The sequence below is a fragment of the Zonotrichia leucophrys genome, chromosome 7 (assembly GCF_028769735.1).
Source record: "Zonotrichia leucophrys gambelii isolate GWCS_2022_RI chromosome 7, RI_Zleu_2.0, whole genome shotgun sequence".
Lineage (NCBI taxonomy): Eukaryota > Metazoa > Chordata > Aves > Passeriformes > Passerellidae > Zonotrichia > Zonotrichia leucophrys.
Window position 1 is genome coordinate 18,855,244 of NC_088177.1, and position 26,236 is coordinate 18,881,479.

Consider the following 26,236-nt stretch of genomic DNA (forward strand, 5'->3'; position numbering starts at 1 on the left):
GCCAGGGGCCGTCCCCGAGGCAGCCAACCCGGGCGCCGCGCCTTGAGGGACCTGTGCGAGGGCCAACCCGCGCCGTGCTCCCAGCCCGCCTCGGCCGCAGGGCGGGACTTCCGCCGCCGGGCCCGCGCGCGCTCCCCAGCTCGTGCCCGCGGTCGCTGTGGCGACGCGAAGCCGCCGCGAGCCCCTTCCGGAGCAGCGCCGCCCGCCAGAGCCCCCTCACGGCTGCCCCCCTCTGCGCCCGTCCCGCCCGCACCAGCCTCAATCACATCTTTAAAAACCAGCAAGTCACAAAGTAGTCATTTCTGTTCAGAAACAGCACGATATTTATTTAACATCTTTATATATTTATATATATATATATATAATTTTTTCTGCATTGCAGATTGTGTCGAGTTTTATACATCTCTATTTACAATGATTTAAAATAATTATATTTCTTCTCTGGCAGGTATTTACAAAGTCAATAGTAACTACATTTCACATTTCAACAAGTCAACAGCATGAACCAGCTCAGTAAGACAGTTAAGATAATGGCTTACATGCACCAATAACATGATCTTCAATACGTGCCTTCTTCAGGACTAAGAATGAAGACTTTCCCTGGTCCCCAGGTTAAAGGACATCATACAGCAGAGGTCACGGTTATTGAAAACCTGTTTGATTTAGTCCTTCACCAGTACCGAATCTCGAAGGTCTGGGGCTCACACCAGCAAGCAGGGCTGTGCTGGTCAAGAGGGGCTCACACCACCAAGCCATGTCCTTTTGCCTAGCCTTGTGTCCACAGAAGTGGGCTATGTGCTGCTTATGCTCCTTCTATGAGATTAAATAATGCTAAAGTAGTAAAAATCCTCAGAAACCTTAGTTCAGAGAAACAAACTTGGTATGACGAAAAAAGTAAGAAAATAATCTTTTAATCCTCGCAGAATGTGTTATTTTATTTATTTTTTTTTTGCTAGTAAAACTGAGAGCAAGTCCTGTATTCTTACAAGGACAAAAACAGATCAAAAATCTCATTGTCAAGTACAGGAATTACAAATTTAAAAAATGCAGCATGGGGTATATATCAATTTAGCTGTTGGGGTCTTCTAATAGCAAATAAAAGCTACCATAGTAAATCTAAAATGTATTAAGAGCAGCTGATTATTAAAAATCTTTATTAGCTTTTTCCTGGAATCTTCAATATGAAAAAAGTGTTAAATGACTCTGTTTTATTTAATCATATGGTATTTGTCCATAAATAACCAGCTAGGAATACCCACCCCTAAAGTATTTACTATGTGCAAGAAAACAGAAGTAATCATTGAACACTGACACACACACACACATCACACACCCCAGTACTAGGAATCTATTACTATTTTGACATGTTGATTTATCCTGAGTGGTTGTTAACTCACATCTACTGTATACTTGAAGCCACAAAGTTTTTACTACTTGCATTTTTCATAAACTAATAACATGAAATTCTAGCACGACCACAGTAACTGTCTAAACAGAAAGAACAGTGTCAATAGCCAGTATTTCTGTTACTCCCAAGTATTTGTTTTAGAACTAAAGGTAAAAGGTTGCTCTACTTTTTCTGTTTCATGATCAGTTCTGGGGAGGATGAGGACTCACACACATAGGATTCACTACTGATTTGTAAGAAGTTTCCATGACAAAGCACCATAGAGACACTTTACCAGCAGATACTTCTAAACAGAAATCTCCCCCTGACCATTTTGCCCTCTAAAATCAAAACCTGTGAGAATTCCAAACCACATTTTAAAGCAATTTGAATGTTGACTCCTGAACAGATTATTAATCACTCATTAAAAAGTTGCATCAGAATGCAAAGACAGTCTTCTCTAAACCACTTAAACCTTACAGACTGTAAAACGCTGGGAGCTCACGCCCAAGTGGCTGCTCAATAAAAGTTGATCTCATCACTCTGCTCATCATGCACAAGGTAAAATGCAGGGCAACGTTTTACTGTATGGATACAAAGCTTTAATATACATCTGTTCCCATCAAGCTCCTCACAGGAAAACCTTAAGAATCCTTTATGATAGAAGGGACAATTTATGGACCCATTTTTAATTCAACTGGTCCCTCAGATACTACCTTTGGTAAAATCTGATGAACACAGTTAAATAAAATTCAGGAAAAAGTATAGCCTAGAGAAAAATAAGTGAAAGGATGGAATCAAAATTGTATTTTTTTTCATTAAATCTCAAATACAAAGGATTAAAATGGGACAGATTTTTCTTAATCTTTTTCTGAAGCAGTAAGGTACCCTTAAGACTTGCACAGCTTTCTTCTAAACTTTTAATATCACAGGCCTTGACACTTGACAAACCTACTAGGCAAGTTTATCTAAAATGGCTGGCAGTTGTTTTAAAATCTTGTTCCAAGATTTATTTTAAATAAAATTTCATAATAACTACATGGGAAACCTGGTAAGTATCAGTCTTGCAAAATCTACTTCCTATTTCCAGGAATAAACCAAGTTACTCACAGCTCACCATCATCTTCCACCACTGTGGAAGAGGCAGGCAAGTATTTTGTCTCTTCAGCTGGCCATGACAGAAATTTTGATAGACTGATACATGTATTCACTAACACAACACCCATGTCCTGATTTACTACCCCGAATCACCAACAGAAAACTTTTCAACAGCAAAGTTTATCCAAGTGCCAGTTAGGAAAAAATAAAAATAATGAACAGAGATTAAGGCCCATATGCTAGAACAAAATTTAAAATACTGCTAGAAAATTTAAAATTTAAATTTTAAATTAAAATTTAAAATTTAAAAAATGCTAGAACAGCATTTAAAATACTGAGGACAATATAAAATATAAAAAATTATATAAATCAAGAATGTGATGCAAGTACAGAGGATCTGGCTTGTTTGCTTAGCATGCTTGAAAAGGAGTGATATTTTGCAACTTTAGTCCTGCAATAATCCTAAACAAGAAACTGAAATAAAAGAGGTACATTTACTCTTCCAATGAAAAATATTCCTATGATATAAATACTTGTTACAAATGACATCTAGCTGATGGCTTTAATGTCATGTTAAACATGCCAAGGTAGCAAAATCTTTGGCAGTGAGAGAATTTAAGGATAAGATTATTAGATCTACTAACATCAAAATAATTTCTTTCGTGTGCAGTACATGTTTCATTCAAACATATTCTATTCTATTTTCCCCACCTCCTCTAGGATTATGAGCGCAGTACCTATACTGTGCAGCTTGGTTTTTATGATTTTATTCAAAAAGTTATTCTTGATTCTCTTTTAGTCTTCAAATTAATTTAAATTTGTAAGCCAAGATAAACATGTCTGGTTTGTGACCAAAGTTAGAATGCTGAACACTTAGAGGAGATAGCCATTGGTTCACGATAAAATAGGACAAGTTCAAACTCTTAGGTTAAAATACAGCCATAGCATAGAATTATCTATTCCAAAATTAATTTTTCAAAATATAGTTCTCTGAACATGTTATACATTAAATATTGAGGAAAATTTCCCTGGAGCTATAATTTTCCAAGAACACTAATAAACTTCATTAAAGAAGTAAAACAAACCACATAGTATCTGAAGACAAAAAGCAGAGTTGGGGTCACCTTACTGCAGAGTAGCTTTACCAGCACTAAGATGCAGGTTTCCCCCTTAATCTTGAAAAATACGTTCCTATTTACATACAGTATACACACAGTTGAGGCAATTGATTGTCAGCACGTGACAAATGTATGCACCTACTCACACACAAGTAAACCTCACATGGTGAGAAAAAACCCTGTCCCAGTAAACTCCAGTATTCATAAGTAGTGCAAATAAATACTTTGTCAGAAAATATCTTTTTTTTTTTTCTCACTATATTGATGACTTTAATTACGTTAAAGCTAACAGGAGTATGTTGGGAATGCATTTAAGACCAACACACTTGCAAACTACAAATACTAGATCTAATGCTTACTGGCTGCAACATTATGTTCAGCATTACAGAATGAAGTATACTGTTAAAAAACTTCAAATTCACATCAGAAAGGGTGTTCAAAGAAAACTGCATTTAAAATGGACAGTGATACCAAAGTATGTATTTTGTAAAATTTTCCAAATGAAAACTAAAGGGATAATACAGAAATTGAAACGGTCATTTTGCAACAATAATTTTAATAGGTATTTTTACTGCATCACTTTGCTCTCTGCTGAATGAAAATATGGTTCACCTTTCAAATGCCTTTCAACCAAAAAGCTGCTCACAATAAATCCCTGAAAAGGATAATCAAGCTAGAGTTCACAATCCCAACATTTTGTATTTTCTTAAAATTATAAAGTAAAAAAAAATATATTGCAAAATGACAGCATATTGTGATGTGTATCAAGGAACATTTCATTTTTCCCTACTGAAGTATATGGATACATCAGAATTACCCTTCCTCACCTAAGAATTCCATGTATGTGCATGCTTGCACATATATGGAGGGGAAAATCATAGTTTTCTGCTTCTTGTCCTTTTATAATGTTGCAGTTGCACTCAAACAGTGCAGAAATCTAAACCTAGTGCCTCCAGTACCAAATGTTCTAAAAGAACTCAGCAGAGTGCATTTAGGATAAGGAGGTTTGATTTAAGTCTAAACATTTGTCACAGGTGTCAGAAAATTTAAGTATGTTTTGTACTTTGTTTAGTATTTAGCATATATAATCAGAAACCCAGCAGATTATTCCCTCCACCCATTTCCCAAACACTTTTAATTTTATTTCTGTCACAGTACTTTGGAATGCACTGAACATAATGTATAAAGATTTGCTATGACATTGCCACACCTTAGAGTGGTTTGAAACACAGCAGTAATGACCAACACAATACACAGCACTGCAGAGCCTCCTACTACAGCTGGCTTGGAGATACTTGGGATGACTCCATTGGGAAGGTAAATGTTCAACAGTACTCGGCTGAAAAACAACAGAACAAGCTCCCACAACTGAAACACTGCACTGAAAGGGTAATTTTTGAGAAGTCACAGATGTACCACATCAGCAGAAAAAAACCCATATTTTTTTTAACAGGGATAAATTTGAACTCTTTTCAAATAGTCTGATATGGAGTAGGTAAATATACACAAGAACAAACCAAAACACAATGAATGAAACCAGAAAAAAAGGCACATGATCAAAATGAGAAGTGTAAAAATAATTTAAAAGGTAGTTTGACTGAAGTTTTTGACCATTTGAATTTACACATGTACATTTGACCTCCCTATCTGAAGTCAGTAAAGCCATCTCACTTTCCTGAAATAGTTTTTGTAGTGTGGGACCCCACAGAAACAAAACTGCTTTTAAAAAAGGTTGTAAAATTTGACCTGATGCCAATTAAGTGCCCTAAAACTTCTGGAGAAATGCATCTAATGACAAATATAGAAAGTAAAGAACCTTGCTAATGAACAACTTTACCTTTTAAAATACTAAATTTAAGTAATTCTTAGAAAATTACCTGACACTCCTGACCTTTTCTTTCCCAAATATTTAAGCAAACTTCCTTTCTGATAGTCTCTACAAAGTATAAACTCGGTACTTCCAGTCATGACTTACCAATTGTCTCCACTAGGAAAATTTTATTTTATAACGAAGATTTTAACCATATACAGCTTTTGATATTTTTACAGAAATGTAAGCCTTGGAGCTTCATCTCAGCATTGCCTTAGTTCCATCTGTGCATGACTGGTGGTCCTTAAAAACTATTTTCCATTTAGAAGCTGTCAGGTTTTTAAATAGTCATTCTGATGACTCTATTTACTCTTTACCTGAATTTCTACATCAGATGCCACTAAATTCACTTTATGAATATATGATATGAAGACTAGGCTAGCAAAGTGACTCATCAAACCACAAAAAAATCTTAAAACATTTTAATGAATTTTAATGTCAATTTGAAAAAAAGTCTCTTTTAAATAAAGCTTAAAAAAAAATCCCCACCAAAATCAACTATCAATACCACACCACGTCATTCATTATTCTGAATATCTTAAAGAGTATCACTCAAAGGCAGCCTGTTTGGAACTGCTTACATTTATCCTTCACAGTGACAGTGAAACAAAGTGCCCACATAAAAATTGTAACTCTTTCCTGAAGGTTTACAGTTTGTAAACTTCCAGGATATCATACAGGACTTGAGCAGAGAGGATGAACTTTCCCCTTGTCTATCACTCCAAACAGAGATACAGAGAGATGGAGAGAGAATGACAAACATCCTCCAGAATAACCAGAAATGTGCTTCTAAGCAGTGTTCTCTAACATAAGTACCAGCCAGTGCCCACACACCAGTCATATACATTCGAGGCCTGGTTCAATGGCATGAGTTCTGCATTTTCTAGAGCAGGGCCAATCCACAAAAAAGGAGAGTTAAAAAACCTCAAAAGATTATATATACCAAGGCAATGAAGTGTGATCCTTCTGGGGAAAAAAAAAATGGACTGTCAGTACCCCTTTGCACAAACGGCATTGCTAGAAAAGCATTTCACATTGAAACTTCAGTGTTCCTAGCAAAATATTGTCTCTATCCCTGAGACAGCACCTTGAGAGTACGGTCTGTCTGAACTATAGGATTCCTCAAATGACTCCACCACTGAATTCTGGGAGATTGAGAAAGTAGCTGAAAGGGGTGGGGGTGTCCCAACAGCCACGGTACAAAAGACAGCAGCCTGAGAAATACTCTTTACCCGAATACACCTTTCAATTCGGTGATCAGCACCTCACAACAAAAACAGCAACAACAAAAATGAAGCAGAGCTAGCCATTATTTCCTGGGGAAGTAGTGTCTCCTTCCCACTTACAAACCAAATTGCCTTAACAGCACGGTGGCATCTAACTTTTAGTCTAAATGCAGAATGACCCTGTGTCCTGGAGGGGAAGACATGTAACATTACAAATGGCTACAACGCCATTAGCAGTGCATTGTAACCTACATTATCAACCTAGAATCCTGTCTCCGAGGGAATACAGCTTCTTAATATGCATGTCTCAGTTGCTGAACATCAAAAGCTTCTGGGATGAGAGACTGGGGGCAGTCAAGAGAAAACTACCCTCATTTAATGAAAAAAGTGCTGTAGGCAGCCAGGAGCAGCAATGACAATCCCCTCCCCAGAATTGATTGCACAGACTCAGAGAGGTCCAAAGTCACACTAGAATCTCTGAGGCACTCCTGGTTCTGAGAAAGACAAGTCAGGATCCAGTAGTCTTTGCAGTACTGTAGACCGAGAAAACAAACCCGTTTCTATTTCTTAACAAAGCCAAAGCATCATCTCATAGGGATCACATTCACCATTTCCGCCGGTGTCTCCAGTCTCACAGTGTTGAAATGGGACTGATCAGCCTACGATGGATTGCACATCACCCAAAGAGAAAGGAAGGCATGGAAAAAGGCATACAGTACATGATATACTGCTTCACAACCATGTTTACAAGGGGGAAGGAGGATGAAAGTGAGGGAAGAATTATTGCTGTTTCAGTAATACAGTATGATAGCTAAACCAAATGAAACGAGATCACAACAGTCAGTATTTTCACACTGTGGGATGATGGTTCATGTTCTGCCTACAGATGAACTTGCCAGGGATTAAGAGGGAAGAGGGAATACTAAGGAAGGGAGTCAAAGTTACACCTGGGATATCAGCTGCATATTGAAACTTGGAGATCGAGACTGCTTGGTTAGGGGAGCTCCTGGGGAAAGGAGATCTTTACCTTCCCCAGCTTGGCCTAGCCGGTCCTCCTGTAGGCTGATAGTTGAAAACCGATTGGTGTTGCCAGCTGCTAGACTGGTAAAACCCTCTGTGCCAGCTCCAACACTGGAGCCTGCCTGACTGCCATTCACATAGTCAAATGATTTACTGGAGGAAGCACTGGCGGTCCTGATCAGGCCCAAACTGTTGGCTTTTGGCACTACCTGCCCAGCAGGCAGGCTGAGGTGTTTCTTAGTAGGTGTCATCTCAATTATATCTCCATCCAGGTCACAGGATTGGTGCGTGTACTGCTTTCGAGCTACTGAATCCCGAGGGCTCTCATTGGATTTTGCTGCAGAAGAGGTTTCTCTCTCCTTAGCAGAACGCCCACTTGCTGTTTTCCTTAAGCTGCTCTTCTGGGATACAGAGGATACAGGTTTGGTCCCAGCTGGCTGGCTGCTGAGGGAAGCTCCTGATGAAAAGCCTTCATCAGCATCATTAAGGTTTACAGACTCCTCTCTTCCATTTACACCTTCAGTATCTATTAAGAAAAAAAAGAAGCAACCAAAAAATCCCCAAACCAATCAGAAAACAGAGAATGCATTCAAGTTACATGGAGACAAAGATGTGCACAGAACATCAAAACAAACCTCATTTGCTAATCCACTTGGATTCCACTTGCTTAATTATTTTTGGATTCTCAGCCAATTTTCCTGCCATATTTAACAGGGTCTAACAGTAAGTGCTCCCTGAGCTTGATTAGCCTTTCATCTGTAATACTTTTATCAGTCAGAATATTGGTCCCAAACTTTGTCTATAAACAAGAATTGGGCCCCATTTGGCTAATTTGTTTTATCTTGGTCTGCAGATACTACTACTACCCATTCTCCTACTACATGCTGTTAAAAAAAAAACCAAACTAAAACAAATCCAGCACCCTTTCAGTCTATTTTTATCCTATTTTGAGGCAAGATCTAAGGATCTCTTTTCAGTCAGAGTAAGTTCTGGTGAGTGCTCAGTAAGCTTCAGAATTAGGCCACTTCCTACGCCAACAATCACAATGTTCCAACAGAGGTAGAAGGCTTCTCTTGTGTGTAGCTCGTACTGTGAACAACGTGACCATACTTTCTATTGGAGATTAACCTAATTCCTAGTTCTCTCTTCTCCAAAATTCAATCCTCCTTGAATTTACAGCAATCCCATCCAGGTATTTCTACCATATTTACTTTTATCTCAACATCTACATTTTTCAGAGAAAAAAAAAAGGAAACCCTTGCATTAAGAGAAATTAAATCTCTGAAACATTTTATGTTATAGAACTGTGCTTTTGACTAGAATCTAAAAGGAAAATAAAAGCATTACAATATTATTTCTTAAATCCTTATTTTTAGGCTTATAATATGATTAGGGCTGCACATAAATACTTTTTATCTTTTAATCTTATTCCAGCTTTTTTCTAAGCTCCAAGTTCTCAGAAATTATTGTTTTAGTAGAAAACTGCAGCATTCAAATTTCAAAACTAAAAATGGAGCAACAGTTTTTGCTCCATGTATCTCATTTCAATAAGAAAAAGGCGTAAATTTTAACCATGTTAGCAAAAAAGGAGTCACTCAGACTATAAGAATTTTGCCTTTCTTTGTAAAAGCTGTAGAGTGTGATTATTTGGAGAAATACAGATCCAGCCCAGCTAAAGCCACTGTGGTGCTCTTCTGTTACGATTGTTGAACCCAGCTTGCTGCCAAGCAAAGACATTTAAATATTCTTTGCAAAATGGGAAAAACACGGTGGCAAGTATCTGAGAGAGTCTAACACTTGAGTGGAAGCTCATCCTCTCATGCTGAGTGGTAGCTAAGGAACATTTTACATCGTGGCAAACAGAACAGACAGAAAGCTTTTGATGTTGCCGCCTCTGTGTAGCAGGAATACAACCTGATCCCATTTCACATTTCTGAGGGGTAATGCAAACCCAAAACTTTACAGGGAGGTTTCATTACTCTGCTCTACATTTACTACTTCTTTTCAGGAACTTTGCCCTGGAATTACCATTGCTGTGTATCGGCTTACAAAAGACATTTAGACATCTCCAAATCAAACCACTCTCAGCCTCTCTCAAAACAATGTAATGAGAGATGATTCTGCAGTTTTCAATAGTTCTGTTTGACTCAATGGCCTCCCAGAAGCAGAAAAATAACATAGTTCATGTTCCTGCAGTCTTTCTTCCTTGGTTAAGCCTTTTGCCTTAGAAAAAGAAAGTCTTTAGGTTCCCACAGCAATTATTAAAATGAAGGGTGCGTTACTTGCTTGAACTTCCCCTAACTATATTTAAAATGCACGTCCCTCCCCCACTTCCTGACCACCTTGTTTGGTAAAACTAGGCCTTCCTCTTCTCCTTGACTCATACCTGTCTTTTCTTACACTAGACAGCGATATATTTTATCCACAATCCACACTGACATTCCCCCCTCCAACCTTCCCACACACAATCAAAGTTACTGATAAAAGTCAGACATTACTGGAACATACCAAAAGCAAGACCACTTTTTCAATTAACCAACATTTATGTTTCTTTATATAACCATGCAAAGCTGGATGAAAGCATATTCAGTTACAAGCAGCAAGAGAAGCAGCTGAAGCCCCCTCTCAAGCCCTTCTTATTTAACATAAAGATGTGGAACTTGTAAGAAGTTGTCTCCAGACAACACTTCTAAGATTTTTATTATTACAAGAACATCAGTAGCTTTCAAAGTTTATGTTAAAGCGTTGCTGAGTAACAGGATGCTGAAGCACATGTCCTATTCAGGGACTGTGAAGCAGTCACACTGAAAAAGTGGCATTCTATGCATAGGACTTAAAGATAAGACTGAGAGGGGTTGTTGCAAGCTTTTGGATGCTGCAGCTATACAGAGGCCCAAGCTGCTCAGCAGTGCTCCAAAATGAAGAAGATAGAGAAGATAACATGCAAGAGAGTTTCTGTCTAATCAGATCCACATACCTACAGAAGTTCCCAATGGGATTAAAGTAATTCAGCAAACACATTCTTTTCCTAATACATCTTATTTTTCCTCTAAAAACTGCCCTCAGAAATAATAAAAAATATTTGAGTCCTTACATACTCTGGGAAGGAAAACAGAATGATGTAACAATGAAGTTCTCTCTCTCTTTTTTTTTTTTTGTTTGTTTTTGGTTTTGTTTATGTTCCAATAGACCAATAAGACAATTTCAAAAGAAAATAAACCCTAAAAATCTATTCCCTTCCAAATGCTCTTTATTTTAAGGCCAAAAGAGAAAGTGACATGCAACCCAACAGAAATCATATCCATTGCACTACAGTGTGTATTCAAGGCTGCCACTGTTCCTTATCAGAATAAATCTGTCCTCAAATAATTTGCTATTTGTACATATACACAACTAGTACTTTAGATACAGACTCAGTGTTCTCCACTGACCCAAAATAATGCACAAAACCGCAGCTGCAATCACCCAGAAGCAGAATAGCTTGCACTGCATTACTGAGTCATCCCTGAAGTCTTGTCTTTTTCTACTTAAGGGGGTCAAAACACTGATCTGAAGAAGGGGTTTTATACACCTTTTTAAAATTACTTTTAGCATGTTTATCCTTCCTATACCTGAAGATTGAAAAGTCACTAGAAGCGATCAGTCTCTCTTTGTGCTGTTTGACATCAATCTGGTATTTCTAAGAAAGAATTTTCTGGTTGAAGCTTTCTGTGAAATCAGCATCAGAAAACAAACAGAACCCTGGATATATATCCACAATTTTATGATGATAATCAAGGCAAACTCCTTTCCTTGGCATTCTCCCAGATGCTATCAGCTGGAAAACTCAGTTTGATCAAAAATGTAATTATATATTGCTAATGTTACAGAAGTAAGTGGTATTCAATCCATTTGTACTGAGGCAGAGAATGTGGAATGATGCCTTATCCAATAATATGCCAAATTATATCAACGGCTTCAAACAAGACAAAAATGCATAATTTTTATCAACTTCTCTTCCCACTTCCTGTCTGTCCCAGAAAGTTCTCTGCAGCTCAGGACTTCTCTATATCCTTCAAGTCATGCACATGCAAAGAGTTATAAAACAGAGTAAGATCAAGTGGAAAGTGAGTTTAAGAGAAGACAGGATCATTTACTGAGCATGCTCAAATTCATAATGCACCAAGTAGATTAAAAACCTGCACTAAATATTTTTATGCCACTCTCTTCTACTCTTCATTGCTGGATAGCAACTTTGTTTAAGTTTAATGCTTCTGTGATTCTACAATTAAGTCTCCAAATTCTCTAGATTGTTTCCTGAAAAACAAATCTGAAGAAGAAATGTAGCCCGTATCTGAATGTGCAAATAAATCTTATTCATGATCAACTAATGTCCTTATAGAGGCTGGAAACACCAAAGTTCACATACAGAAGAAGGCTTAAGATACAAGAGTACTTGAAAATATGTTCAGCTAAATCTGTAAGAAATTAATTCTCATCTCTGAGGACAAATCATGATTCAAGTTCAGTACTTGAAACTATGTCCTTCATCAAGGAAATCCTCAAAAGCAGATGAACTTAAATAAAACTCTACCACCTACTCTATCTGCTATTCTTGGCTGCCAAGCAGACCTCTGAAGCCCTACAGCATTTGTGTGGACAGCACAACTGAGAAAGAAAGAGTAATTGTTTCTAAAGTTTTTATCATTTCTTCCTGATAACACAAGCACTTTTCTGGTGCTTGTAGAGTAGCCAGTTCTAAATGAGTTGTACATATATGACATTTCAATGAAAAGATGACTGACAAATAAAACATCAGTAATTGTATACCTGTTTTAGATAGGCTTGACTTTCAATGGCAACAGGAGACTTCATTCTTGAAAATTTAAAAACTGCAGACTAACAAGACACTATTTTAACTAAAATGGAGCCAAATCCATTTATATTCTGTACTATCTACTTTTCAGTGCTAGATTCATGTTCATCTGGTGCATATTTTTTCTTCTTTATATCAGATTAAACATGCTCAGTAATAGTTAGTTTCCAAGCAATCCCAAAGCTCTTGGATATTACCCTGTCTTTTTTTTTGTGCCATGCCAAGCAGTGTTTCACCACACAGATGCAAGCCCCAGGCCAGCCCACATGATAACAAAAGGTAGTTCCTGACCTGATGTTAGGTATATAGGGGATGTGTGTATTGCAAAGAAAGCTAATACACCCTGGGATAGCGGAAACACACACTAGAATGGAAAGAAGTTCTGCTTGGGGATAGGGAGCCAGGATCCTCCTCCAGCAACTGCCTCACTGACTTCTGCCTCCTCATCTCTGTCCTACCCTCTGGTGTGGCTGCTGCCAAGGTGGGCTCCGGGAAGCCATGCTCAGGGGTCCTGCGCAGCAGCACCTCCCCCTCTTGCTCACGTTTGATCCCTAGGTCTGTGCAGCCGTGTTGGATCGGTGAGCCAGGAATGCTTGAGTCAGCCTCGATTGAGAAGTCAAAGCCATCTGGGATTCAACATATAACATTTTAGTGCTTTTCTATTCCTTTCTTGGCATTCCAACCCAGGCAGGGAAAATAGAAAGTTTATGCTGACATGGAACAAACACAAAACACTGCCCATGCGGAGTTAGAAGTGGTGAGAACATCCACAGAAAGGGACAGGTGGGCTGCACTGCAGACCAGAGACCAGCAAATGAGTAGAATGGCTGAATAGAAGTGAAGACAAACACGACGCAGAGTCCTGAAAACAGGAGACAGCTACTTCTTGTCCTGGACATCCTGATTCAGCTGAAGAGGTCATCAAATCCTCTTGCACGTGACCAAGAAGAATAATAAAAAATAAAAGGGGAAAGAAATGTATCACAGGAAAATGTGCAATTCCTGTTTTTAGACTTTTTACTCTCAGTTGATTCTTAGGTTATTCTCCTTTTTACCTTCATTGATTTATGCAGCTTTTTTAAACTAATATTTTATACATGAAGTAACAAAACTTTAAAAGCAGACAAAGTGATTTCAAAGCAAGTTTTTTGCTACACCTACACTGAAGATGTCATCACATCAAGGTAAAGATCACTACTTTTTTTTTCTTCATACAGTCAAGCACACTTCCATATGATGTAAGTACACACTGAGGAAAGACTAATTCTAAACTATCCAAACCTATTTTAGAGCTCCCCAATAAACTGGGTTATATGATGGCAGGCGTGATGTTCAGTTTGTTGCTCTCCCACTGCCATCAGTAGCTTTAGGCAGCTGGAATCCTATTAAGGTCTGGATGTTAGCAATCATTCCCTGAGCTATTTACAACGGGAAGCAGTTGAGTTTTAGCGCAGATTAAACAAAGAACTCAAATTCTAAGCCACACTTTATCCCTACAATTTCACACAGTGTTATATGGAGAAAAAAGAAGTCTTAATAAACATTTTCCAGTTTCTCCATTTCCTCATCTACCTCACAGTTTATCACAAAATCAAAACCAAAACAAACACCCAAAATACTTATGTTCATGCAGTGCTCTGAAGATGTAAAGTATTATATACTATCATGGAGTATCACTTTTAAAAACAAACAAACAAAAGCCCCCCCCAATGTTCTGTAAACATTCAAACTCAGAAGCCAGATTACAGTGATGATGATGATAACAGCAGGTTGCAATATGTGCTCCTGGCAGAGAAAGCTCACCTTCTCTCCTCCAGCGATGACGACGGATAGAAGCTGTTGTAATAGCACTCCGAGAAATTCTTGGAACTGTTGGAGTAACTTCTACCTTCAGTACCTTCTGGCCTTCTTGTGATGCATCAGGAGCATCAAAAGGCAGCGAATTCTTCATGGCATTTGCAACCTAAGACAAAAGTAAGATGCTGTACTACTACTGTCCTTGATTGCACTAATGGCAATATTGGATCTCCTGCCGGATACAGAAAGGAGAACAAGTGAAAATTGGTAATTATGTCAGATTCCCCTCAATGACCCCATGCCCAGGATTCAAGGTTGATTACATGGAAAAGCTCATCATAAACCTATTTGCAAAACCAGAGTTAATTTTCTCCATTTTTTTGAGGTAATTAATTTTGTTCTGTCTTTGCCATCTGTAGTGACAGACGTTAACAACGCATACAGGAAGGTCTCCCTCCAGAAGAGACTGCAATATGACAAGGCAAATACCATTTATGTTTTATGACAAAGGTGTCAATAAAACCAAGTCACAGCCCAAGCCAATGCAAACAGCCAGTGGCCTTGTGCACAGGGGGACAGGGCTGATTTCCACCACACCTTTCCCCATAACACTCCCCATTCCTCCCTAAAAACCAGCCAAACAGAACCTAACCAAGAGGATTAGACTGCAGGTACTTGCAAGATTTATTTAAAGGAAAAAAATTGCAACCTAAGCAATGAACATAAAGTTATTAAAATAGGTTTAATAAAGGTGAGTGTAATAGCCTATTATAAAGTCAGAAGTTATGTTTTGCAGCTTTGAGGAGAACAAGTTACTTCTTTTGACTTTGATGCTTTAATTGCTTCTTTGAGTTTCCCATAAAATGTTTTTGGGATTAGAGGTTTACTTTAAAAAAGACAAAAACAACTTCCCACAATGTCTCTTACTTTACAAGTAAATTGTTTAAAAAAAGTGAACTTGTGTACCAGCTCCAGAAAAGCAAACTGGTTCTCTATGGCATGTATGATATTCAACAGTAACAAAGCTAATGCACACAAAGTGTTACTTCAAGCTTCAAAATCCCCCCTAAACCACAACCCATAAAATGAACACACCTTGATTTTCCAAAATCTTCTACTCACTGAAAGTTGCTACCTTTTTTGAATAGATACCCCTGTCAGTGTACCAAAATAAATCTAAAAATTCATGGCAAAAGACTTTTGCACCATGACAGGAATCGTGACAGAGCATTTCTGCTTGTTGAACCTTTTAACAGCTGGCCCTTTCTAGCAGCACAAACTGTACTTCTGGGGACTGAGGAAAACCATATGGAGATAAAAATCAATGCACCAGTAAATCTTTGAAACAATCTAAACAACCAGTCTGAATGAGTCACAGTCCTTGTCTGACAAAAACACCCTCAAAACCACGATCTTTCAGGATGCAAAAACACTTGCTCACGATGCCTAATCCAGCCCTGAAAGGCAGGAAAACAAACACACAGCACAATTCAGACTTGGCAAGCCAAGTCTGCAGCTATCAATGACAAAGGAAGGTTGGTTTCAGGCCAGATATCCACTCTTGCCTACCAGAAAGGAGCTCTAAGGAAAGAACATTCAATAAGAGCAGTAAGTGCATCAATAAAATACATTGTCACAATAGGGACTTGCTGATCCATGGTTCCTGTGCCCTGGACTTGGAAAACCTGTGTGTCTGTGCTCTGAAGACTGGGATTTCTGTCTGAAAAGTATGCAGAACGCTTTGTTCAGAGGAAAAGACTGACTGGAACCAGTCTGCTCCCCAGGTCCAAGGTGCTGCTAATTGTGACACTTGCTGATTAGTTTGGCTCTGTAGAAACTCTCAGGTTTCTTGACCGGTACCCAGTGTTCGTTAACAGAAATACTTTTCTTAAGCCAGGAAAGGCTTTTCACTTGTGTTAATTCCTACCCTTTCCACTGCAGTCTCTGTGTAAGAATGATTGATAGAACACCACTTCTACATTACAGATATTTCACAGCTTTCTGATGCTGTTTTTCCACTTGGTTTTTTTTAAAAGCTTAGGGTTTTTTTTACAGGCAGTAAAACCCTAAGTAAATAAGAGCATGGATCCACTAAATGGTCAAAAATGTTTCTCAAAGAAACAAACACAGGGATCATGATGTTCCTCATTTTAATGATGACTGATGGTATTCCCATAATTACACAAATAAGTACCTGAAAACAGGTATCTAAAAATAATCCCAATGTGGGGGTTTGCCTTAATATTAAATAGACTTCAAAGAATTTGCTGCTCTTAGGAAATCCTAGGCAGAAGCTGAACTTAGCAACTTTCCTGTGAAGCTTCCCAGATGATAGTTATTTGGCACTAGTAGTTTTAGGTTTAAAATACAGAATTTTATACTGCTGCTAAATTATACACATCTCCTGAAGAATACAAGGAGAGCAAAGGGCTCCAATCTTTGAAAATGCCAAATTGCTTGAATATACAGCATTAGGGAAAAGACATGCAGGTAATTCTTTTAATAAAACGGACAATTTCTTCAACATGCTTTAAAAAAAATGTTAGTAAAACAAGACAGGAAGCAAACAATGATTAGAGTATTAGAAAAAACCCGCCTCCCTGAATAGGCCTACATGCATATGCAGGAAAAACCTGACAACCAGGAAGGGGTAAAAATTGGTGATATCATGATGTCACCGAACAATGGGATAGAGAATCAATAAGAGCTTTAGAAAAAAAATAAATACATTCTAGAAGATTCTTACAACTAGAAGTAATCTCTAAGGACAAACTGATTAAAAATGAACAATGAAAACTAAAAATTGTCATATCATCAACTTCCAGATGCTCCTACACGCTTTTCAAGTGCAGTAGTCTGACAGGATGGCCCAATTCAGCAGGTTCAATATTTAATTTAAAACTTTCAATCTGATGGAGTGATGAGTCAGTTCCAAAAGAAACCAACTATTATAATAATTCAATGGATAGCAGGTATTTTAAATGCAGCAGTGTCAGAAAGCCTGTAGATAAATTGTACAGCCAATATTAATACCTTTGGAGAATAATTTTATGCAATTTAGTTCAGAAAAGAGTGACCTCAGATTGCCACATAAAAAGATTTTGCAAATCCGCTCCTTTGTCAGTTATGTAAAAAGCAGTGACATTTTACTGCTGTTAGTTCAGAGGAGGGCTAAAGGCTTCTAGCCACCATTCCAATGCAGAAATTGAGAAAGCAATCTAATGTACTTTATTCTCCTTAATTTTCCCTCTTCTTTTGATTCTCATTCCAACATCTGACAAAAATTTCTCCTTTCTCTCTTTCAACCTTCTCATCCTGCCCAATCACATCCACCTGCATCCAGCCCAGTTTCACCACTTTCCCCATTTCTCTTTTTTCATTATTGGAACAGCAAATATGATGAAAACTGAAGAAAGCCCACCCCAATCAGAACTACTCCATTTTACTGCTGGTCCTCCAAACATGGTAAAGATTAAGATTTGCATGACTTTTATCAAACAAAATCTGGCATTGACTCTGAGACTGAAGCTCCTTTCCACTTTCAGCTGCATCCTGCTGTTGCTGTCTCTACTTTGTTATCAGTTAAAACCCACAGCTTATTCTCAAGCCTGATGAAGGTCTAGAAGCAAAGAAAACACCTTTTTTGCAACCAATGCCCTGTAACATACAACTATTCAGTTAAGCTTCTTTGAACCACTCATCAGTAGCTTATGTTAAAACAACATAAACATTTTGAGCCAACTATAATACATTAGCAAAATCCTAGCTTTCAGTCTCAATGAGTCCTAGAAGATCCCAACACCCTGGCTTAATACTCAGCAGAAAAAGTATGGTATAAATAGCCATGTTGCAAACACCAGCTGTTAACAAATCACTTGCATTTGATTGTGCAGTGAATGGGCACAAAAGCTTTCATTACCAGCCCACTTCAGCAACACATCCATACTCCTTTTAACCAGGCCCATAAATCACAGTGGATTGTTTCTTACCAGCAGGGGCTGTGAGTAGAGTTCAAGCTGTGCTCTGTAAATTATGTCCTCCAATACCTCCTGGCCAAGCTCCCACTGACCATTATATCTAAAAAGTAAAGGCAGACATTTATCTTCTGCATCTTATGAAAACAAACTTGTTCTTTTTTCTGCCCAATTCAGCTTTGCACTTCTCAGCTTATGCAGAAAATTCATCAACTGTATGTGCACCACAGTGTACATTCACTTCTTTCAGCACTACAGCGTATTTTGTTAACTTCTTGGTGTAATAAGAAAGCTCCCCCATGTTCCCTCCAAACAAGACAAAATTGAAGCCACAATCAAGACAAACTTTAAAAAAATGGGGTCAATATGCAAACGCTAATGCTACTTAGCAGAACTGAATTTGCTCTAGAAATGTATTTTTGCTACCTCAGATGCTACTGTCATTAAAGAGGTCTGCATTTCATCAGTTTATCTTGGCATCCAAGCTCATTATGCTTGTGAATAGAAGGTATCTGTGGTACTGGCAAGATGGAAAAAACTGAAACCAGAAGCCTAACTCTCTTCAGCACCTACTGCTGGCCTTTCATCACCTAATTCAGTGCTGACAAAAGTATTTTCTAATCTGTTGGCTGAATAAGCAAGTAATGGGAAATATACTAATTGATTACAAACTTGTGCTATGAATCTAAATTTTGCTTCAATTATAAACCAATTGGCACTTATATTTTAATTCATGTAAAAGCAGACCTTTCTCCTCAAGTAAGAAGATCCTGTCCACTTACATGGCATAATAGACACCTGTGAGCAGCTGCACCATGAAGTCAGGGTCTAACACCACTCTACCACAGTGCTCTTTCCAGCGTTTCTCATGCTGCCGTGGAAATCCACTCACACACAGCCTAAAAGCAACACCATTACAGGAAAGTATTAACTCCACAAAGAATACAAATGTCTTTGTATCACAGAGATTTTAGTTATTTCAAAATATAAATACATAACACCGACCATTCTTATGCTGCAGTTTTGTAGCAGTGCCTTGATATGCGGCTCACTGAAAGCCCAGTGTTACTCCCATGTAGCCAATAATTCCTCCACCTGTTTTCCTCAAATCATAACCAGCTTCTAAAGAACAAGATGTTCTCCACTACCAGCCTGGAGACTCTCACTAAAATTCAGTAACTGAAACCAATTTCTCTATGGGAAACATTTCAGTGGTACAGAAGAGAAGTATGTCACCTCCCATCTAATGAATAATGACAGCATGCAAGTCACCTTGTAACTAAAGTCAGATAACACACATATTATAGTCTTGATAACTGCTCTCAGCTGCCTTGTAAGAAATATTTCTGACTCTTGAAAAAAGGGTCTGTCTTCCCATATACTGCCTACATTAAAACCAGGATAATTTATTATATCCTCATTTCATCAGTTTCCTATCTGAATCTTCATCATAGAAGCAACACATGGCCACTGATACATAGCAACTGTGGCACTGTCTCCAAAATAACAGAAGTCTCCTGCATATAAAATGTTGTCTTGCTTCTCTACTCAAAGAACAGATCTAATTTTCAGATGCAGGAAAATGAAACATATTTGGCAAATTTAGCATAGCCACAACTCAAGTGAAAATGATGGAAGCATACCAAGAACCAATCTATCCCCATCAGAAAGTACTTTTCTCTACTGGATGAATATTTTAAAATCTACATGACCCTGAAGACTACTTCAAAGGCAAGTGTCTCACCTGGAACCCATCGTACAAAGTGACTGGTAAGAAGAAGCAGGCATGTAGACAATAGCTGAATTGTAACACAGCATTAGAAAGCTCAGCACCTCGAACCTGAAAAGAGAAAAGCAAAATCTTACATTGTTTATATTCTTAATATTTCACTGAAATTAAACACAAGAAATCAACAATTCAGGCTCAAAAAGGACCCTACAGGAAGGGGTGTCAGACGTAAACACACAAATCCTTTAATCCTCTTTCATTATAATTCACTAACTTGAAACAGGCTATCAAAGGTTCACTATAAACACTTAAATTTATTCTTCTGAAAATCCTGAAAGCCCTTAGCATATGCAGGAACTATGAAGGAAATGAGATACAGCATAACATTTGGACAGTTCTAGAAGTGGAAATGTCTGCAATGCATTCAAAATTATTTCATCAGTTTTCCCAGTGCTGTCTTTAGACACAGGTGAAGCTAACAGTCATTAAACAGTGGGGCAATTTCTCTCACTCCTGTTCTGTGTATCCACTTAGCTCCATTCCCTTTTTCCAGTAGAAAAAAGAGTCACAGCCCCTGATCAAAAGCTGAATTTTGTTACACTTCTAGGAAAAATTGAATAGACAGCCATAAAACAAAAGATATTCCTTGCAGACACAGAAATGACAGAGAAGTTATTCTTCAAAATCAACTAGTAGAAGAACATACAAGAATGGAACAAAGAAAAAGAGAATTATACTCAAGACTACTAAGGCTGTTCTCTAGATTTACTGCCGAGCATTTAATGCTGAGAAAGGACTGATCACAAAATAGTTTTGTTTTGTTTCAGGACTTGTCTCCCTAGTGAAGCACCTTTAATATTAAGAGTACATCCACCAACCTGTTCTGTGCTGTGAAGGTTTCTCTTTGAGGATGAAGATCACTGTAAACCACTCTGATAAGATCATGCTGACTCAATGCTCCTTCAGTTAAAGCCATGGATCCAATGGTAGAGGGCTACAAGTAGGTGGTGAGAGAAGGAAGGAAGGAAGGGGAAGAAGTCATAAGTAAAAATTCCCCAAAAGCATTAAAGCTCCCAACTACCTAAGGCAAAAGACACACTTATCTTGTGATCTGTAAAAATGGAGATTACTCCAGAATACAGTGGAGCTAAAAACATTACCTAGTTTCATTGTTATAAAGTGTACACACTTAGAAGTAATACAGCAGGTGAGAGCAATTTTCAACTTTTATTCTTACATATTCATGTACAGTTTGTCCTAATCACACAGACCTTTTGTCAAGAAACATTAGTGAAAGAAACACACAACTGCAAGTTCTAACTGAACTAAGGAAGAGTTAGAAGGAAGATTGCTTTTATGCTAACACGTAAGAGGTGAAAAAAAGCAGTTGCAACTACAACATAACTAACTCTATTAAAAACAGGCAGTCAACAAAGATTTTTGAACATTTATATACCTGTTCTTCTACAAATTCTATAGCATTCTATTACACTAGCTGCAAGCTACAGACATTGAAAACTTACTACAAGAAGATGCATCTAAAATGGCCTGTGGATCCAGTTTCCATTCCTCTAATAGATCAAATTCAAATTTACCATAGTAGCTCTCTTACCTCATGATATATTGAGGGTTTAGATAATGAAGGGATGGTGAAAGACAAAACTTTGTTATTTCCATCTTTGTCAGCAATTTCCTGCATTAAAAACAAAACCAGAACTCAAACAGGAGTAAGGAGACAGCAGTGGAATAATTTTCAGCTCTTAGAAGGAAGTTAACAAATAAGTTAGATGTCCTGATCTGATAAGACTATTAACACCCCAAGGACTTTGTGCATTTGCAGAATATCAACAGTATCAACATACATATTTAACAAGTGGGGAAAGACCTCTATTACAAACTGCTCTGCAGAATTAGTGTGCAATACTTTAAAAAACCCCAGCACTGGCTCTTTAATCAGGGAGACTAAAGACACTGACACAGAAGGGCTGATGAGTCACTTGCTGACAATGGGTAGTATTTCATAATAAATGCACCACAGAGAAAAGGTGAAATCAAGGGGACTGGCAAAGTTTCCTCAGGAGGAAACACACACAGTATTTTCTTCAAAGGCTTTCAAACTGGTCAGATTTTGTAGTTGCTAGGCTACTACATAAGCAAACCCTGCAGTTTTAAAAGAAAATATACTGGGAGCAATTACATAAGACAACACCAAAAAGGAGTCTAAAATCCTGCCTTTGCACTTTGTACAGCAAATTTTCAAACAATAAGCTCCAGTCATTCCAGTTTATGTAAAAGTTTAGCCCAGGGCAGCTCAGTACTTGTAGCAGGCTTCAAGGATTATAACAGGAGAATGGCTGACAGAATTTGTCAGAACACAGAAGATTTATTTACCCCTTTCTCCTTCTAAGTATTCAGAAAATAACTTCACTCTCAGTCTATGTGCAGAAAAATATCAGCTTCATTAAAGAAAAAAAAATAGTGGAAGCCACTGTTCATTTTGAAGTCTCTTTCTTTCTGAATATGGAGAGAATGAAGAAATTACTGTCCTTAAAAAATATGAATCACCAACATGACTTTCAAATGAACTGCAGAACATTCTAGGAGGAGGAAAGATAAATGTACTATTTCAATCCAATAGACAGCACAAAAAATCCATTTCCAAGCAGTTTCCAGTGTTTTTTTCTATAAAAATAAATCTAAAATAACTAGATCATCCAATTGCTAGAGCTGATCTACAGACACATAACTAGAATACATTTTAAGAATCACAGTTTGGCTATTCTGTATCTTATGTGTAGAAATACAATGCACAATTGAAAGGAGGGGTTTACAATGACATTAGAGGGAAGGGTGATATTCAGTAGAGTATGTTTCAAGGTCCTATACCACAGAAATTCCCACTGGAGACTGTTTGATAAATGCAGCAGTACTGCCACAAGAGACAGTCTCATAACATTAAAAAAGAAAACATTTTCAGGCCAGGGTAAGGATGTAAAAAACTGCTTTTACATCCAATAGCCAAATTGAGTAATTTACAGTTGCTTATTCTTAAAAACAAAGTTCCCCTCAAGACAACTATCTGACTCAAATGGACACATGGATGTATCTGAGTGCTCACATGCAGAATGGCTTCACCATCAAACTACCCCCTTAAAATAGACATGTTCAGAGTACATGGGAGGGCAGGGAAGTGACACATCAAGACTGACTAAGTATATGTGCCTGACAATCATAAGAAGTCTTATTTTGCAACATTAAGAAGGCCTACCTAATTTCCTTACAAACAGAAGTATATAAAAGTTTGAGAAAGTCCATGAGATGATTCTTTTCAGTGCAAATATTTTATCCGAAAAGATAATTTAAAAAAAATATCTTTGCAAACACATCTTTACTAAACCTTCATTACATTACGCTTTTCCCTGTATTAAATACACTTTCCTTTAAGTGTATTTTAATTTTAAATATGTTGTTCTAATAATTTACTTTATTCCTAGCAGTCAGCAATGCAAAACTTCAGATCCAAGCTCTCCTCAGGCACTGCCACTCATCTCACTCACCAGGTTGTAAATGCCAAGCAGCAATGCCTCAATGCAGCCATTGCTCTGCCTGTCCCTGCTGGCAGTGAGACGCAGATAAACCCAGATCAGCTCTGGCAGGAACTGCAGCGTGAACCTCTTGAGCCGGACTTCAGAACTCCGATAAAGTTCAAAGAGCTGGTGACAAACAGGCTCCAGGAGCTGTGGAAAGGCAAAAAAGCTAATCACTTACTGGTAGGCTTCTCTAATAAGGGAGAGTGAACAAATCAAGGGGCTATATCATATAGCCACTGCAGTCAGTACAAATTGCATTTCCTGCTGGCAACCGAGTGAGTGAATCACACTGGTATCTGCATTCTGTTCAAGGAGATCCATAGGGACAGACACGTGGGACACTGGTATGCAGTGTTTGGACATGTGGCCACTACAGCCACTATCATGTGTGCTTTGATAAGATTCTTCTCTAGGGCTCTCAGTACAAGATTTATTCTCTGTACAGGTACTAATTTAAGGCGTGTGACAGACGCATGGTTTGAACTCTGGGCACTGTAAAACTTTAGTGCAGTTGTAAGATCTATGGAAGCACAAAGGTCAAAGATCAGCTGCTAATGACAAGTCTATTGACAGAAATATGAATTCATTTCTGACCTACACCTTTTGAGTCTCAAAACCAAGAACTGAGTGTGTTCATTACAATGCAAACTGATCTTTTCATTTTGAGTTGCAGTTCAGGTTTCACTACAAGAATGAAAATAAAAGTCCCTATCCAGTCAGTGTGATAAAAGCATGAGGTAAACATGCCATTTTAAGAGCCTATAATGCTAAACCAATAACTAAGACTCATCCACGAAACTTTTAGGCAAAAGGAAAAAAAGCAGGAAAAACCATACTGAACAGTCTCATTCTTTCCCATGATTAATCAAGTTTTTATTACCAAAATCAAAACTTGAGGGGAAAAAATCTAAAAATTTCTTAAATTTCCATTACAAACTTTTGTAATGTTTGTGACCACTATCTAATATTGTGTTGTACTAAATGTGATGATCTGACATAAGGAAAGTATTTATGGGATTCCCTGCCCAAAAAGACAGGGGCATACATGTAACCTAAGGCATCCATATTCGTATAGAAGAGCTAGAGACAGAAAACAGAGGCCAGAATCTCAAGTCCTCTTTCTAACAGCACATGCTTCATGCAGCTCTCTTAGACATACAGACATACAGATTAGATAAGGCATATGTGACCCTCCTTTCAGAGCATTAGCAGCATATTTCATGGACTTTGATGCATTCTTTTTTCATTAATTTGTCTATTCATCATAATCATAGTACAAACTTCCTGTAGAACTGAGAGTCGCTTTTGCTATGCTGCACAAAGATATATTTCTGTGGTTTACTGTGAACCATCCATCCTCTTAAAAAACTTAGGGAGTCCCTTGCTAACAGCAGAGGGACCAACATTTCTGCAAGTGAATAGCTGGAATGTTTGATAAACGTGCAATGCCATAAAGCTCTACAAATGTACAATTTCACATACCCATATTAACATTGAGATATTTTACACTGGTATATCACAAACGTGAAACATAAATTTGACAGAATTATCTATTAAGAGAGCATCACCCAGGAAACAGTTTCATTTCTGAATTTCATTTCACACAGTATTCCGGTCAATGTAGCACACCATATTTAACCAGTGATTACGTAAGCCAGAACATGACATTTACGTAAAATAAAACTCAGCTGTCAGAGAAATCTCTTCTTAAACAAGGCTCTGGTGTAAGTACCTTGTGTAACAAGGTTCTGATTGACAGACTTCTCACTCTAAGCTAGAGGCCAGCGTTTACAACAGAGACTCTACAAGGAGAGTGAAGAAAGATGACATTGACAATGTTGATACAGAATGAAAGAAGTCCAGTCATTTAGAACAAATGGATTTTTACAAGTCTCATAAATCTGTCTATAGGCATAGGACATCATATTTATATGCATGTATAGAAAGACAGATAGATAGAAAGATATAAAATAACCAACCACTTAAGTTTTGGCTTGGGTCTAAATGAAATTAGAAGTCTGTAAAGCTTCTATTAGAATCACTTAAAGGAAAAAATGGTACAGCTTTCTGGTAGTATATTTATTCCAGTATTTCATACATGTATAGCACTTTATGTTCAAAAGAGGCATAAGTATATACTTTCTTAATCATTATTTACTTAGTAGAAACTCCTATCTAAAAGTGACAATAATTCTTAAAACCAACTGTTACAGAAAATGTTCTAATCCTCAGAAATAGAACTGTATCCTTGCTTTATGAAAGGTCTAACATATTTCAAATGTTCAAATTTAAAAAGTGGTTACTAAGTAATTTGGACATCACTAAATAAATTTGTAGATTTTTTTCTTTAAAAGAAAATATGATTAAGACGAGAACAGAAAGAAGAAAAAGAAACCTCTGAAACAAAACATGCAAGCATATCTGCAGCGAGATGACAAGTGCAAGAAAAGCTAAAAATATTATCTGAAACCAGATATATACAATGGCAATGCTATAAATAGTACTTGTATTAGATTAGAGATGACAGCAGCCTAAAGCTGTTTCCTACTTGAAATCAGCCAGTCTAATCCAA

The 26,236-nt window shown here is 37.7% G+C and overlaps 1 protein-coding gene across 5 annotated transcripts in view; it reads right to left on the reverse strand.

Moving 5' to 3' along the window:
- Positions 1-296: 296 nt before the first annotated feature.
- Positions 297-26,236, reverse strand: part of HYCC2 (hyccin PI4KA lipid kinase complex subunit 2) — a 50,157-nt gene continuing 24,217 nt past the window's right edge. For 4 of the 5 annotated variants that reach the window (XM_064718824.1, XM_064718823.1, XM_064718825.1 and 1 more), the window contains 9 exons: positions 23,632-23,811; positions 21,687-21,767; positions 20,953-21,068; positions 20,090-20,185; positions 19,128-19,244; positions 18,361-18,448; positions 14,378-14,537; positions 13,033-13,200; positions 297-8,245 (listed from right to left, as the gene is read on the reverse strand). In XM_064718824.1, the coding sequence (XP_064574894.1) occupies positions 7,641-8,245; positions 13,033-13,200; positions 14,378-14,537; positions 18,361-18,448; positions 19,128-19,244; positions 20,090-20,185; positions 20,953-21,068; positions 21,687-21,767; positions 23,632-23,811 (1,611 nt within the window). In that variant the 3' untranslated portion in view covers positions 297-7,640. The remainder of the gene's footprint in view (positions 8,246-13,032; positions 13,201-14,377; positions 14,538-18,360; positions 18,449-19,127; positions 19,245-20,089; positions 20,186-20,952; positions 21,069-21,686; positions 21,768-23,631; positions 23,812-26,236) is intronic. The other variant, XM_064718827.1, reaches the window with a different exon arrangement.